The sequence below is a fragment of the Haemaphysalis longicornis genome, unplaced genomic scaffold (genome assembly GCF_048455015.1).
Source record: "Haemaphysalis longicornis isolate Haplotype H1 unplaced genomic scaffold, Haemaphysalis longicornis Haplotype H1 scaffold_5, whole genome shotgun sequence".
NCBI classification, from domain to species: domain Eukaryota; kingdom Metazoa; phylum Arthropoda; class Arachnida; order Ixodida; family Ixodidae; genus Haemaphysalis; species Haemaphysalis longicornis.
This window is the reverse complement of record NW_027526385.1, coordinates 3,013,216-3,029,523: the sequence shown is the minus strand read 5'-3', so window position 1 is coordinate 3,029,523 and position 16,308 is coordinate 3,013,216. Positions and strand designations below refer to the sequence as shown.

Below are 16,308 nucleotides of genomic sequence, written 5' to 3'. Positions count from 1 at the left end.
GGGTATGGGTTGTTTGTCAAAAGCAAATAGCAACGGTTCGGCGCATTGTACTGGAATGTGATTTTATCAATCCGAATCTGATCTACATGTGAAAATATTCACCTTCGTGCAGCCCTAGTCTTTTCAATACCCTAGCAGAAAGACAGGATGTAGGGGTGAGTAGAAAATTAGAACAGAGGGGAATATCGCCAAGGGCAGCGGTGCTAGAAGAAATTCCTCCCTCCGGCCACATTGGCTACTTTGTTTTCGGTAGCAAAAGCGCTGTAAACCAACGTTTATTCTAGTGGTGTTGCAGGGACACTCGTTAACTGCCACGCATAAAAATTTGGTCATGACAGTTGAGCCCTCCAGGTGGGCGCTGGTGACAGGCATTGGTATGCCATGAACAAGTTTACACGACAACGTGCATCCGAAACACATGCAGAGAGAGAGAGAGAGATAGGCAGAACCAGAGTCCCCCAATGCTCCTAAAAGCATTGAAGTACTTCCATGCTTCTAAAAGCATTGAAGTACTCTGGCAGCACGTATGGTGAAAATGGCTTGACCACAGCTTCGCTAGCGCCAAAAATAAGTAAAAGAAGGCTATGAGTTCTGGGGGGTAAAAAATGAAGCATACGCGATTTCTTTTCTGCGTCAAGTTGAGACTCCCTGCTGTTTCATACACAGTAGGTGAGTCCCAGAAAAAATTGTACTTTAGAAAAACGAAACCTGGATGAACAACCCCGTTTTTGTGGCCCAAATATCGGCGCTTGCAGATGAAAATACTTCGGGTGCGTTTGGTGACCGCAATTTTGGGCAATTAAAAGGTTGGGGACGCCCGAGCTTAACCGTTTGAAGCTGTGTTCTTTTTCAGTTGTTTGCGTCATTGCGCGATATCGCGGGTACTTTTCAGGCGAGCTAAGTGTGCGGTGGCCACCTTCACGCTGCTGTCCCTGCTCAGCTGCTCCATAGCAACGTGGGAAGTGGCCGGCAAACAGACGACACCCTTCATCGTGGGGCTGACCGAAAGGCTGGAGTAAGGGCCCTTATTCTGCCATCCACCAAAGCCGAAAACAGCGTTTGTGCCGCGGAAACCCCCGCCCCGCCCCAACAGACGCCTCCACACGCAACACCTGATGTTCCAGCATGGCGTCGCTGCACACTGTGTTTTGGCGCGCCAACACAATAAGGCCAGTCGGTTGCATACTCTATTGTCTGTAGTAACTGAAAGGTACTAGGCAAACGAGTGGCCCATATTGCACAGAAATGAATGTTTTTTCTAAGGCGCACTATATACTGCAGCACACCCACCTTAATCGCTCTTGCATGAATTGAGCGGGTTACCTTTACATAACGAGGTGTCACACACGCGCGCAAAAGTGTGACGGTGCACCTCGGAGAAATTCAATTCATTTTCTCGCTCCCTGTGGGCGTTCCATTTCTTCTCCACATTTTTTTTCTTTTTGCAGAACTTTCCTGGAGACGTTGAGCACCTACTACTCGTACCCATTCTACCATGGCGTGTGCTACTTTTCGGGATGCATAACTTTCTTCCTCGTAGCATGGTACGAGGAACAAAAGATGCCTAAGGTGAACATTAATCCCCCTTGTATGTTCACGGTTCACTCTGTAGAATGAAAATCTGAATAAAATAGGTAAAGCCAAGGCTGGCTTATTGATTTCAAATTGTTTTTTTATGTTAACCTGTGTAGGTTAAGCAATTATCTCTTGCGTTCAGCTTACCATTCACGGGAGTATTCTCCCTAACTAAATCTCAGTACCGGGAAATGGCCTCATTGTACGCGCTTTAGGTACATTTAGTCTAACCCAACTGCATAGCTGTCCTCAACAGAAGGCATATTATTCATAAGCCTTCCCATTTCTTTTATTACGCCTTGGGATGGGTGGTTTTCTTTAGCCTTGGAGTGATCCATAACACTGCAAGTATATTGTCAAACGCAACGTAACTAAGACTTCAAAAATGCGGGGTCCAGTCTGAAATTTAAATTTTCAGAGAAATACCATTAACAGCGGGGACCAACCTCAGCATATGGCGCACGGTACAGGAACACACATCTCCGTCAGCAATGCCTTTAGATTGTTTCCTTTATTTGGAAAGACGCAGAGTCCACAACTCGTATTCAAATCGATACTTGTGGCTGCAAACTGCTTCATTTCCTCCATTTTCAGGCTGTCCAGACGGCCGCTTGGTGCATCGCCATCGGTAGCGGGCTGAGTTGTATTTTTATGAAGGTGCCCTGGTACCAGACCACCGAGCCGACAAGCGAGTTTGTGAAGCTGTCGCTGGCTTTTTTCGACCGCATCCTGTGGTCCGTGTTCCTCTCGTGGACCACTCTCGCCTGTGCAACTGGACGAGGCGGTGAGCTGAAGACTGTTGTTGCTCCTAAAAGTCTCTAGCAGAAGCGATTGAACAATCGTGCAGCTTCCAGACACACGTAAGCAAAATTCAAGGCCATTCCGCCGCTTTTGATAAGCTTGATAACCAGCCGAGCTGTAAACATCGTGGTAAGAAAACTCATTCTGAAGACTTTATCGCATCATTCATCCACCCAGTAAAGGCGGTCTCAACGGTGGGGCTGTCGCAATGATTACACTGATTAGCCAACTCACAACGGCACGCCGATACTTGGATAAAATCACATCGACGCTATTGGGCGGTGGCTTGGGCCGGATTGGTGTGGCACCGCAAGCCAAGTGCCTTCAACTCGAGACGTGTAAACCCTCAACCCCTGTCTTTTTCAGACTTGACACAACCACATTGATATCACTGACTACAATCACAGGGGTAGTGTAACCGCAACTGACCTACAATCTAGACACTCCGAGGACACCTAAGTCCACCTAAGTCCACCTAATGTCCATTCGAACGGCAGCTGAGACGCCTCACTTCCGCCCCGCGTTCTCGAAGAACTTCGTTTTCTTGACGTTTGACACGATTTCCCTCGCGACCCACTGCTGCCTTGAGCTTTTGAGCGGCTTCGATCTGCCTCATACGCTTTGCACCGCTCCTCAATTTCGCCGCGTTGTGTCGGAAGAGCTAACGGCGATGGCTGATTTCGCTGTCCGTCTGAGTGCTTGGTTGGTTACGTTCTTCCGCTGCGTTACTTCATCTGCAGTGTACTGGCGCCGAAGTTAAAGCATGTGCCGTGGAACCCCTCACAGAGATCACTTGCCAGCTCCGACCCGAATAGGCAGCTCTTTCTGAGCGGAAAGGCGGAGACGGAGGGTAGAACCAGCGCAATCCTGGGCTAAGGACCCCGTCCATCTTCCAGCTCTCCGGTTGAATTTAGTTTTATCGCGCAGCACTTTGGCGGCCGCTACTGTGGTTTAGCGGCGGCATCGTCACCGTACGAACGATGGGAAGAGCGAAGATTGAAGGAAAAAGAAGGAGGGGCGTGTCGCGAAATTGCGAGGGGGAGGGCGCTTTGCCGAGGCAGCGCGAGACACTCCTCCGAAAGTGTGAGGGCAGTATGCCCAGCCCGTGCCAGACACGTGTCTGTAAACCGCCCTCGCCGTCGAGTGGCGCCCAAGAAAAGAAACGCAATAAAATTTCACCATCTTCCCGTAGTAGTAAGCGAAGCAACCATGGGGTCGACTGAAGTTCCCATTAGTTTTCAGCTCGATCGCGGCGTTGCGGGAGGGGATTGAGGGGAGCGGAGCGCGCGCGCGCGTCATTCATACCGTGGAGCTACAGTGGCGCCCCCAGCGGAGTATGCAGCGGCTACCGTCGAGTCTCTAAACCTAAGCTGCTTCGCTTCACTCTACCTAAGCTGCTTCGCATTATCGCGCGCGGAGCCGCAGGTGTTGCCATTCGTTGCGCAATCCCGGAGAGGAGAGGAGGGATGCCTCGCATACTACTCAGGGTTCCCCTACGGGAATATAACGACGGTGGTTAAACACGAAGCTATCTCGTGATGGATTCTTTGGTTGGCCAATCCCTAGGGGCATCCTGCCACAATCATCATCAGCGGTGCCTGGCCAGGCATGCGCAGTGGAGGTGTGGACGCCTCACAATGGCGCCCACACAACGGCGGAGGGAACAGGCTTGAACACAAGCTGTTTCGCATCTAAAACAGGCATGCATGAAAGCGAGCGTCTTGTTCCTTCAAGTTCCCAGAAAGCACAGAAGCCCAGCACGCGATGCGTGCTGCACGTTCATCGGTCCTTCGGGTTCTTCGTCGTCGTCCTCGTTGCGTGGCTCATCCGAACCACGTGGCGTTCGCAACAACATGCTGGACGACGCCGACGCGCTGCAAGATAACGGAGTGTAGCGGGCGCCGCCGTGCATTCGCTGACCAGGCGATCACTTCCTGAGACGCAGCAGATATGCGCCGTGATCGAGAAGACTGTTGTTCGTGCTGCTCACAAATTTTCAATTAGGGAGTGTAGTACTCGTCAGGCATCTTTTAATAGCGGAGCTGTTGTTACTGGCCATAAGTTTGCCGTTGCAGAAAAAAATACCAAGAAAATGCCGACCACTAGGACGCGCGTGCCTCGTGGCGACTGCCGAGTCCCCGGCTCGCGCAGTGGCTCTAGAAAAAAAGAAAAAGAACTCCAGCGTTATCATCAAGTGCTGCCCCGCATGTCAAAAAAAAAACCTCCAGCGCTAGTGCTAAAGATGAAAATACACCGTGCTTGGGAGAGGTCACCTCGGCCGCCGCATTCTCTAGAAGCCATTAGGGATAATTGGAGAGAGAGAGAGAGACAAACATTTATTTTAGTAATGAGCAGGAGGATGTTCTTAGGGCTATGGAAACGTGGCTATGAGTGTGGAAATCCTTGCCGAGACGACTGTCAGATCCCGCCATCGCTGCCTCGAGTTGATGACGAAGAGCTGGTGGAAGTGTGCAATGCTGAGGACGACTTCACATTCACCAATCGCCGCGAAGAAGACTAAGACTAGCTCTTCGAGTCATATGACGACGATTACAAGCACCGCAACTATGAAAATAAACAATGATGCTGAACCTAACTATGTGTCCGGCAATGCTCATCTACAACAGCTTCGCCATTCAAGTTTTGCGTGCGAGTGCAAGCTTCCCTGATTTTTTTCCCTCCCTCCTTCTTCGGAAGACACGCTGAGCAGTGAGCCTTTAATTTTTTAATTTAGGATGATCTTTGACACAGATAGAAAAATAAACAAAAATGTAGCCATATTCGGCTCCTTTGTAACAACACAGTGACGACGAATGGCCAGATTTTCTTTTATGCTGAAATATAGGCCGTAAGGAGGAAGCATTATTATTATCTAACAAGATTACTTATCCACCCGTCTCAGACCTAGTACTGCAAGCTTTCACCATCGCATAGGCATTGGTTCGCACTTTGAGTTCGAAAGCATTAAATGGCCCATTGTTCTAAAAAACCGGCGTGCGTCGTCAAAGCCGGCATTGTAGTCTGGAAGAGAAAGGCGGCTGCCTGAGCAGCGTTGCAAAGCACGCGGCGTTAAGAGCACAAGGCGTTCCGTGGCGAGGGTGGTCACCCACGACAGGACACTGGAGAAGGCGGGCGCAGAAAGACTCAGCCGAACACAACCGCACCGACACGCAAGCAAATGAAACGTCGTCTTCAACTCTACCAAAACATGATGGAAGGAGCGAGCTTGCAGCGCGAGGCGGACACGAGGCGTCTAAGGCGTTCAGCTAGACAAGAGTTGTTTCTCATGCACAACCCTCAAGAAGTGCTTCGGTGCCCTGCAGTCTTTTAAAGGCGATTGTCTTTCTTAGGCTACTTATATCCAAAAATCACGGTCTGTCTGTTTGTCTGTCTCTCCATTGATTCAGCCACCCGGCGGAAAGCTACAAACATTTTGAAATGCCAAGTTTAATGGGCAAGCCTTTCCAAACAACAAAATCTGGTACCATCACTCACTTTTGTCAACATCGTGGAGCGAAAAGAAGACATCAGTCATATTAGTCAAAACTCCTATTGCCGGTGTTCTTTTAGTAGAATATAGAAGTGTGGTAGATATTTATGATAGCAAATAAAAAATATGCGTTGAAAAAGATGTTTTCCCCCAAAAATACAAAACATTTCGCCCCCGAGCCTAACCTTGTGGCAGAGTTCCAAGCAACGAAATGTTCCAACAGATGACGCATGAGCAGTAGACACGGCGGGAAAATTGAATTGAATTGAACAAGCCTCCACCGTGTTTATCGTGGGAGCAGCGAGACGTGAAAGGAAGAGTATGAGAGGTGGGCGGAAGAGAGAAGAAACGCATTTACATGGCAAGGACGGCGGATGACTATCTGTTGACGACATTTGCCGCGAAGTGAGCAGATACACGACAAAATGTTTTTCTTTTTTGAAGCAAAGCTTCACTTATCTCATCGATCGGTTTCGCCGTCGCCGTCGCCGGGACGTTGGCTAAGTTCGCTAGCCGCTGGCACCGCCACCACTGCCGGCTTGGCGCATGCGCTCTCCACAGCTGGGTCGCCGCCGGACCACGTGACTCGCTTCTAGCAGGCGAGCTTGGCCATGGATAAGAGCGAGGCCGGGCCGTCTTCACTCAGCGTTCCGCGGGAGCGGGAGGCTTTGAACCGTCGTCGCCAAGCGGAGTCTGACCACCGCGCGAATATCGCCCGGCGATCTGCTTCAATGGAGAGGGGGTCCGGAATGCCAAGCGCGAGAAGCTAGCGTCGGAGTATGAGTAAGAGCGAGCCATTCTGCTTGGAAAACGCCGGAAGCGCGACCAGAACAGTAGACAAAGGCAGGCTTCGGACGAATAGTATAAGAATTACAGCTAAATCAAAGGTTAACCGAGTGAAACCAAGACCTAATCAGGCTAAGCCAATCTTTCGAATTGGATAATCAGCGTTAGCTGAGCTAAGCCGCAGTCATTTTTCTTTTTGCCGCAATAATTTCCGACCCCCTTTTGTCCGTCCCACAGGCTTCCTGTGCACGTTCCTCTCGTGGAGCGCCTTCGCACCGCTGAGCAGACTGGCCTTCGGCGTGTACATCGTCCACTGGCCCTTCATCCACCTCGTGCAGCAAACTTCCCGTGAAAGAATGTTTTTCTCATACTTCTTCGTGGTGAGTGCCAGATCACAGTTGTCAGCGCGTGCGTATTCATACCATCTGAACATTGCTGCTGACAGCGACTGGCAGTAGCGAATGTCGCATGTTAGAGGTATCGGCGATGGCGCTTTCTCGGCGGCAATGGCCCGAGGAAGGTTAACTTATTGTATGCTTTCATAACATTCGGCAATTTATGGATATTTCTCATGAAATCGAGTCCGCTAAGAACATGCGTGCGGTCAGCAGGTCCATCCGGATTGGACCATTGTGAATAAGTCATAGCCGTGTTCCAGGGAAAAGCACCGACTCACAGCAGGCGAGTGATTTGTGTAGATGCCCACCAGCAGGAACGACGGCCCTGCATCCAAAGGGGAGCGGCAATGGACCCAGGACGGACCCGGAGAAGTTGAGCGTGAGCAGTAGCAGTCAGATATCCCGCAGCGCAGTACAGTGGCTAGGCCGTGCTCAAGCGCCGTTCGTGGGACATGCCTGTGATGACAGACAGACAGACAGACAGACAGACAGACAGACAGACAGACAGACAGACAGACAGGCAGGCTGATTAATTCTCCCCTTCCTCCATCTCTCCCCCTTTCATCTTGCAGGTGTCACTTCTCTTCAGCGTTCTTCTATGGAGCTACCTTCTCAGTTACCTGCTTTTCGTGTTTTGCGAGGCGCCAACAGCCAGGCTTTCCAAGCTCATCTTCGAGCCGACACTCAAGAGTACAGCAATGGAGACAGGAGACACGGCGCCCAAAGCAGTCGAAAGTGTGGAGAAACCGTCAATGGTCATTGTGACAGCCGACAGCGCCAAAAAAGAACCCACCCGAAGTACCAGTGGAAAGAACTCACCGCACGGCTTTTATTGTGAGAAGGCCAACCTCGCCAGCTGTCGCCTGTAAACTGGTTGCTAAAAGTGTAGTTCATGTTACCACGGCAATAGCACAAAACAATTGCTAATGATGCGATCTCGTGTTACAAACAACAGGCTAAGTTTACCTTATTTGTCTTTCGTTCCTTGAAGAGATTTGAAATGCTGCTTTCGGATACACAAACGTAGTAGGAGAACGGGTCTCAAATTCTGAATGAAGACACGTTGCAGACCTACAGGGTTAATAGCCCTTTTTAACACGGATGTGTTTTATTCTAAGATTCACGAAGGTTTCCCTTACGTCATATCCGTCACGGAAATGGCGCCAGTACAACGAAGCAAGTGGCCTGCAAAGGGTACACCCCTGCACACAGGGTCTCCTTGCGGGGAAGCAACCTTTAGTAGTAAAGAGTTCGTTATACTTAGGGTTCTTCGTTTTCGGGTTTTACATTTTGACACGAAAGTGTTTTACGCCGGGATACACCAAGATTTCACTGACGTCATATCCGTAACGGACATGACACCAGTATACCTTGGCCGAAGCGACCTGCCAGCAGGACGTCGCTCACCAAGTACACCCACAAGACAGCCGCCGACCCGGTATACATGCTCAGCTGCAGATTTCGCTGCACATTTCATTTTCGTGTTTTACCCATTCCAATGACAGAAGAATCAACAACAGTTCTTTTGTTGATGAGCTCGAAAAAGTCCCATACCTTCAAAAATAGAGGCGGTAGAGCCGCCTACTTTGGTATTTATAAGGGAAGAGAAGGTGAAACACATTGAGCCAAAAGTTATGCATACATGCAAACAGATTTACGGAGTGTTCACAAAACCGCTTTGATGAAGTTTAATAGAGCATGAGGCCTGATGTCAGACTTTTCACAACCTGCAACGAATTGGTCTTGTGGAAATCGTAAATCGGTGTCCAGATGTCCAACAGTACGGCAGGGACACATACATTCAGAAAAGGCTCTCTCTCTTCGCCTCGCAAGTGCTCGTCTGTTCTTTACGAGTGCGCGTCGTTTTATTATGTAATGCTATGCATGCCTGGCCCCAAGGGAATATTCCCCATTTTGTTCGAACGTTCGTATTCAGTGCGCTTTCAAGCCAACCAGAACAGACAATTAATACGAATTGCAAACATTGCAAAACTGTTCGATCTATAATTATAGGCGAAATTCTACAGGGGATTTCATGGGCGCTGCTTTACCGAAAACATTTTTTTTCTGGCCTATTTCCTGTTAGATTTGAACTAGGCTGGTGCTACGTTTTAGCTAGCAAACCGTACGACTGGACAAAGGGCAACACGGGATCACAACAGGGCACAACCGGTGCATCTTCGTTGTTTGCGAATGTATGGGTAGTAGTTCCACGCCCATAGAACTGCCCATAGGTCCGTTCAGCGGTTCATGACGCCGCCCTTTTCTCCAACGTCAATGCTTGCCTAACTTGTAACGCACGGCGAAAAACAACAAACAGCGCGAAGGATAAGGGCGAAAAAAAAAAAACGTACCGCACCCCAGTGCTGACTTCACCTGCGCTGTGTTCCCTTCTCGCGTCCTTGTCTTTCGTGGCGTTTATTCTTCATCATGCTTTTTCCTCGCCACTCAGCTTTTGTGCAAAGAAACTGCAATAAAGGAATTATTGATTGATTGATTGATTGATTGATTGATTGATTGATTGATTGATTGATTGATTGATTGATTGATTGATTGATTGATTGATTGATTGATTGATTGATTGATTGATTGATTGCATTCTAGCGGTGTGTAGCGTTTACGCGTGGTGAGGAACGTGCTGATATTTTTCGGCCAGTCTGCCTTTCCATTTACCAAGCTTCAGCATTAAAATGAAATAACCAGCCCCACTCTTAGAGCCCTTACATATAGGCTCCCGTCTTCCTTATCACTGAACGTTTTGCTGCCAGCGTCACCAACCACACCGGACAAGAAATCACCGTCGTTACGAATCGTACCACACAACACAACACAGCGGAACAAGGTGGCATTGCCCTCGATTAACAAACCAGAAAAATAGATACATCACGGTCCTCACAGATTCGCAATAAGCCCGCCGAAACTACCTCACCGGCCGTACCTCCGATCGAGCGCTGCACATTCTACGCCATAATCTCCATCTGTCCCTCACCCATGTCGTGTGGGCCACATGGGATTAAAGGCAACGAAGCCACTCAATCCGCGGCCCGCGATCATATACTCCGGGGCGCTGGTGCTGCTGCTGCTGCTGCAACGTCTTTTAATTCACCATCCTCGACCAGAAAATGGCGGACTGGATAAGACGGCATGCCGGAAGAGGTGAAACAAGCCGGAAAATATAAGCATAACGTTTTTCTTAGGAATTAAGGTTGACGCACAGCAGCTGATGCGCCATGAGTTGCTCTAGGACTCGAGGAGCACCAAACACCACCTATGATAAAACACTCTGCCGTGCTACATATATGCACAGGCGGCATTCGCCGATAAGAAATCCAAGGGTGCAGTGAATCCCCAAAAGCCATTTTAAAAACAACGAAACAAAGATAGGTGCCCGACACTTGAATTAATGTTTTATGAAAAGGCATGTGTGCTATTGGCTGGCACGTGACAAAGATCCTATTAGCGACTCCGTGTTTGCGCTTGCCACCTAGCGGCCGTCGCGGGAGGTGCCCTAATCAGGTCCGGTTGCGGACTTCCCCATGGCGCAGCATGCTTGTTTGGCGTCGTAACTGCGCAGTTGTCGTGATACCACCGAAAGAAGACCCAAAGGCGATAAGACGGATGTGTAAGGACGGCGCGATTGGAGTACAGCAATGCATACTTATACCGCTTCACGCGAGAAGCAGACGACGCGCCTCCAGAGGCGCTGTGGGCACGGATCCTACGGATTGAAAAAACATATGACACCCACAGTGCAAGTTTTCCCGAAGCACTTCGCTCAACATGACGGCTATTTTCCGGGTCAGCAGCTGCTTGCTTTTCCAATGTGATGAAGCCGCATTGAATGCGGGAGGCGTACTTCCTGTCGGCGCGCTTCGCCCGTGTTCTCCGCTCGAACATGTACCTGCCCTTTCCATTTATCTGCTAGGTTCTAATATCGTCAAGATAGACGTTTGAAGTAAAGGCTTGCTTTCAATTAGCTTGGAACATCGTTTTTTATTCAAATGCGCACCTGCGTGGCCGCCCCGCGCGCAGCTCGACTTACTTGACGCTCAAGTAATTCCTGAATGGAAGTCCCGCAGCTTCGACAGCTCCAAGCAGCGAGCGCACGACGTTATCTTATCGGCGCACGCTGTGTCGCCTCTTTGTTTACTCTTGTCACACGCGAGATTCTAGTTAAGTTGTTTCCAGGAAGCAAGTTCTGCATGCTTCAAACGCCTGCAGTGATCCGCGCGCCTGTTAACCAACTAGTACGACTTCGTACTTATTATCAATCAGCGAACGTTGCGGGCGGCTGCAAATCAAAATAGTCAAAATTGGGTCTCAAAGCGGAGAATCCATACCCAGGTTTCTCGCTCACAATTCCGACCTCTCCGGAACCTAGCAAAACCTCTTCGGCAAAGTGATATTTGGCATAAAACAAGTCAACGTGAAGAGTAAAACTCTAAATTAAGTTTCCAGAATTCTCAATATTTTATCTGTAATTTGCTGTCAAATCTTACTCCCCATGCATAAGTATGGGATAGCTTCCACGGCTCTGGAACTCAGTCGCGCAACGTGCAAGACTTGAAACTTTGCACAAAGCAAGTTTTCACCCCCAATATTAGCTGCGCGAATATAGTTTACATTTCGCTAAATAACTACAGAGTAATCACTGTTGAAAGGACTGCCACGAGCGGGAAAGCTGCTCATGAAAGCCATTGCGGGCTAAAAAATTGGACCGGAAATATAAAGTGCGTCCGCAATGTAGAGCAATTTTAAACACAGCCCGTTTGGATAGAATCCGAGTTCACCTGCAGCTATCCAACGCCCTAAACATAACAGCATTCACTTTAAGATTATCCAGCACCCGCAATTTGCATGCTGCCATTGCTGTCATGAGAAGCCAAATATTTTCTGCAGAGCTTTTTACAGCAATGCGATATAAGCCAAGTTGTCCTAAACAGACCTTTTTTCAGAACTGCTGATATGTGCAATGGTTTGCATTTAAATTTGCGTGTGGTCGTGGCATGCTAATGATATTCTGAACTGGGTTTTCAGGCTACGAATCGAAGAGAAAGGTACCAAATAAAACAGCAGTTCGAAGCCAGCTGTGCAACGCCCTGCACTTGCACATAAATGCATAATTGGCGGAAGTAACACATTTTTTGTTATAATAGCGTAAATGCAGATAATAGGTCGAACGAAATTTCCGTACACCAAAAAATACAAAGCACAGAAAAATATAAACTTTACAAAAATGAACTGAGGAAATTAAAAATATTCATCTCTTCCAGAAACTACGACTAAAATAAATAGCGCGGGAAAGAACAAAGAAAACAAGAATAAAGAATTTCGTAAAAATGAGCCAACTTTGTAGTGTGCCTTGCATCTGGGGAAAAATACATTTTGGGGAAAGTAAAGGCCCTTGAAAATTTACATCATTGGCAAAAAGAAGCAAAAGAAAACTCAGAAACAATAAAATTACCCAACGCATTTGGCTACTAATTGTGAAATCTGGCTGTAAAGGACACGCAATATACACAACCGACTTAAGAATGCTACGCATCATTTGACAATTATCTGAATTTCTGCAGATTTTTTTAAAACTGACTGATACCAACAAGAAAACGCTGGAGGTAGTCTTTTTATTTTAGAAAATATAATAATAAAAATCATTTAGATGTCAGCAAATATCAAATAAATGTCCCTACAACTTAGCACCAACCTTTAAAACTGAACATGTATAAATCAAATGGGGAAACAGCCCATGACAAGGCTGTCGAACTATATACTGAGGACCATGGAAGACCGCAAGAAAACTTGACTAACTGAAGCACATGGCGCCGGAAATCAAGACGCAGCTTCATGTCGTCGCTTGCTGCAGCATTTCATTTGAAATAAGTTTGCGAGTAAGGCTCAGTAATCGCAAACTCCGTTCATAGACGTTGGATTTATAAGAGCGTGATGAACTGACATGGTTGTATTATAGACTTTATTGCCCTTGAGTTTTATAAGGAAATTTGGAAAGCGACAAGACTCCACGTGCCATAAAACATATTCACTAAGTTTACGTTGCGCCTCTGGGAGAATTCCCATTGACACATCAACTAAAATCTAGTCGAATTCGGATAATTGACAATTCCAATTTGTTTGTTTAGGCACCAACAACGTAGACTAAGTATAAAGGCTCCTGCCTTTCAGTCATTATTCAAAATACATGCCTGTAAATTTCAACATATATAATGTGACTTGATAGTTAGGTTAATTTTTATCACTGGGGTGTCTTGGGCTAGGTTTTATAGCACTGTGGTGCACTCGGCAAGCGCTCCTAAATAATACAATGTAAGCTACCTGTATCACTCAAAAGAAGAATTTACAACTAATGCATCCTGCCGGTGATGACATTCGGAGCGGAAGCTTGGCACATCACTAAACAACTGGAAAGCAAACTTAGGTCGGCTCAACGGGCAACGGAACGAATAATGATCGGAGTAACACTTAAGGACAGGAAACGAGCGTCCTGGATCAGGGAGAAAGCTCGAGTAGATAATAACGCCGTGAACGATGCATTCTTTTTCTATACGTCTGTTTTGCTTTTACCATCCGGCGGCACCCTACTGTGCTATCAAGGTTTCAAGCAAAACGCATGTATCCTTTCGCTTCTTTTGAATGCCGCACGGGCTTCTTATTTTGATAGGGAGAGTGTTTGGCCCAGACGTCATCAACAACGTGGCTAATAATCTTCTTTGATCTCCACTGTTCTCCTCATAATTTGACGTCTTGAGAAACCTCGCCGAAATATAAATATTCCCTGGGCAGCCGCTGCGGTATTCGATTCGCCGACACTCGCTTGCGCACATCACTTTGTTGACTGCTGCTTCGCCGCCCGCGTATTCTTTGAGTTGTTAGGGGAGCACTTGTTCCCTCCAATAAACTTGCTTTTCCTTCAAGACGGCTGTGTCGTCTTTGGCTACGTGAGAATATCATAGTTCAAGTAAAGAAAAAGAAGTAAAGAAAAGAAGAAGAAATCTACCACGGAACTCCGCAGCGGTCGTCAAATTCCGTCGTCCAGGATGCCTAACCGCAACGACACTGCTCCAGGCGCTGCCATTCCCCCCATCGTCATGTCTCACCTTCGAGAACCCTGAATGTTTACCGGCAACGATGACGACGACGCTGATGAGTGGATCCGTACGTTCGAGCGGGTAAGAGCAGCCTTAACAGGTGCGGTCTCACATTGATGTTGGCCAACGCTACGTTTTGCCTGAAAAACACGGCACTAACATGGCACGACACCAACGAAGAGACATTGACCAGTTGGGACGTCTTCAAGGAGAAGCACGGAAATACAATGTATTCACAGGCACTATCAATAAAGTTGTCGTACCGTACCGTACCGTACTGAAATTACAATGCTGAACGGTGCTAGCGAGAGCACAGAGACCGGTAGCTGGAAGCTCTTCGTCCTCATCTAAAATTATAGCCCATTTAGCTAAAATTTAGCCTAATGTTAGAATATGCGTGAATTGTGCGGGGCCTTAATACGCATTTTAATAATACGTGAATGTATTGACGATGACACCCATGGAGTCCGTCCGATTACTTTATTTGAGAGTGCATCTGTGTGTGCATGATCGCCAAGTTACTTTTATTTTGGGACCTCTTTACCCAAGAGGTCCCAAAATACCCCAATGTATTTGCACACTATCATGAAATTAATAAACTTTGATTTGATTTGATTACATAGATAGATAGATAAATTTCTCGGGGTACTTAAGTCTGCTTACGTGTTTTGAATGCGGAGGCTAGCTTGCTATATAACCACGAGGGGCGCCAGCTCTTTTTGCGCACTTTTGTTCATATTTAAAGTATTCCCTAAAGCCGTGACAGGGTGTCGGCGTCGAGTAGTGGTAAAAGTCCCTTGCCAGTCACCGCGCACCCCTGGAATCGATACCAAACCTGCAACTAAGTTGAAGTTCTGGCATGTTAGCTTCTCACTAAGAAGACACTGTCGGGCGTTTTCACCACAGCGCTCTAGAATGACTAGTCGAAGTGGCCTAGTGTGTAAATTCGACGAATCACGTTGTCCGGTATCCTCGAGGTACATATCGCAATGCGGTACGCAATTCGCGCCTTTCGTGTTGTCGGTACGCACATGCACTTTTTTAAGCGTAAGTGTTTGCTGTAGTAAGCCTGTACTGATGAAAAAAGGTGTACCCCAAGGGTAAATCCTTGGGCCGCAAATATTTAACATTTATGTTAATGATCTGGATAGACTTTCCCTTCAATGCAATGTTTATATGTAGTGCCGATAATAGGGCCGTAGTTCTCGTTTGTACAGTTAATTATGATGGTGCGCGTGCTCTTCAAAGAGATAGTGGTACCATTTTAGACCGGTTTACCGGTAATAATACCTATATAATATATCGAAGACAAATCTCATTTGTTTCCATGATAGTAAATGCAATGACTATTCTTGTTCTCTGCTAATACTTCAACACAATGTCAAATACTTAGAATTTTGGGGAAGCACTTAATGGAGCATTCACGTTGAATACGTAGCCAAACGTCTTCGAGCAATGTGCGCAGCCATGTATGCTACGCGCTGTATTTGTAGCACCAGTAAAAAGGCTGGTTTATAGCACTTTAGGAGGGTTCCTTTTAAAAATATTCGTAACAATATCCTCCATAAAACTGCCTACAACCTCACTTATACTACAAAATCACCATGGTGGACCATGGTGATTTTCAGTCCTGCCTTTATGTTATGAAACACTTTATGAAACACTTTAAACACTTAAAGTCCTGCCTTTATGTTATGAAACACGATGTTATGAAACACTTTAAAAAGGACGTTTTACCTATTGGGAAGCAATTTATGTTTGGTGCATTCTGTAAACATCTATATCAGAATCATATCAAAGTTTCGAGTGTTACAGCTAGGTCTAAAAGAAACATTGAAAAGTTTGTGTTGCTACGTGTTTACACTTATTGAGTGAAAAGAACCCGTACCTTTTATGCCCCGCATTTATGTAACAATTAAAACGGAGCCAGCCGTCACAAATATCAGAGCACCTGCCGCGGTGGCTCAGTGGCTAAGGCGTGCTGCTGAGCACGAGGTCGCGGGTTCGATTCCCGGCCACGGCGACCGCTTTTCTGATGGAGGCTAAAAGCAGAAACGCCAGTGTATACGACATTTCGGGGCACGTTAAATATCCCCAGATGGTCAAAATTAATCCGGAGCCCTCCACTACAACGCGCCTCATCGTCTGCGTTGCG

At 47.3% G+C, this 16,308-nt stretch overlaps 1 protein-coding gene across 1 annotated transcript in view; it reads left to right on the top strand.

Annotated features, from left to right (window-relative positions):
• LOC144137803 (nose resistant to fluoxetine protein 6-like) overlaps nt 1-8,106 on the top strand; it is a 29,602-nt gene extending 21,496 nt beyond the window's left edge. The window contains exons 11-15 of the mRNA XM_077669794.1: nt 893-1,015; nt 1,449-1,569; nt 2,170-2,359; nt 6,890-7,032; nt 7,623-8,106. Of these exons, the coding sequence (XP_077525920.1) occupies nt 893-1,015; nt 1,449-1,569; nt 2,170-2,359; nt 6,890-7,032; nt 7,623-7,919 (874 nt within the window). The 3' untranslated portion in view covers nt 7,920-8,106. The remainder of the gene's footprint in view (nt 1-892; nt 1,016-1,448; nt 1,570-2,169; nt 2,360-6,889; nt 7,033-7,622) is intronic.
• The last annotated feature ends 8,202 nt before the right edge of the window (nt 8,107-16,308 follow it).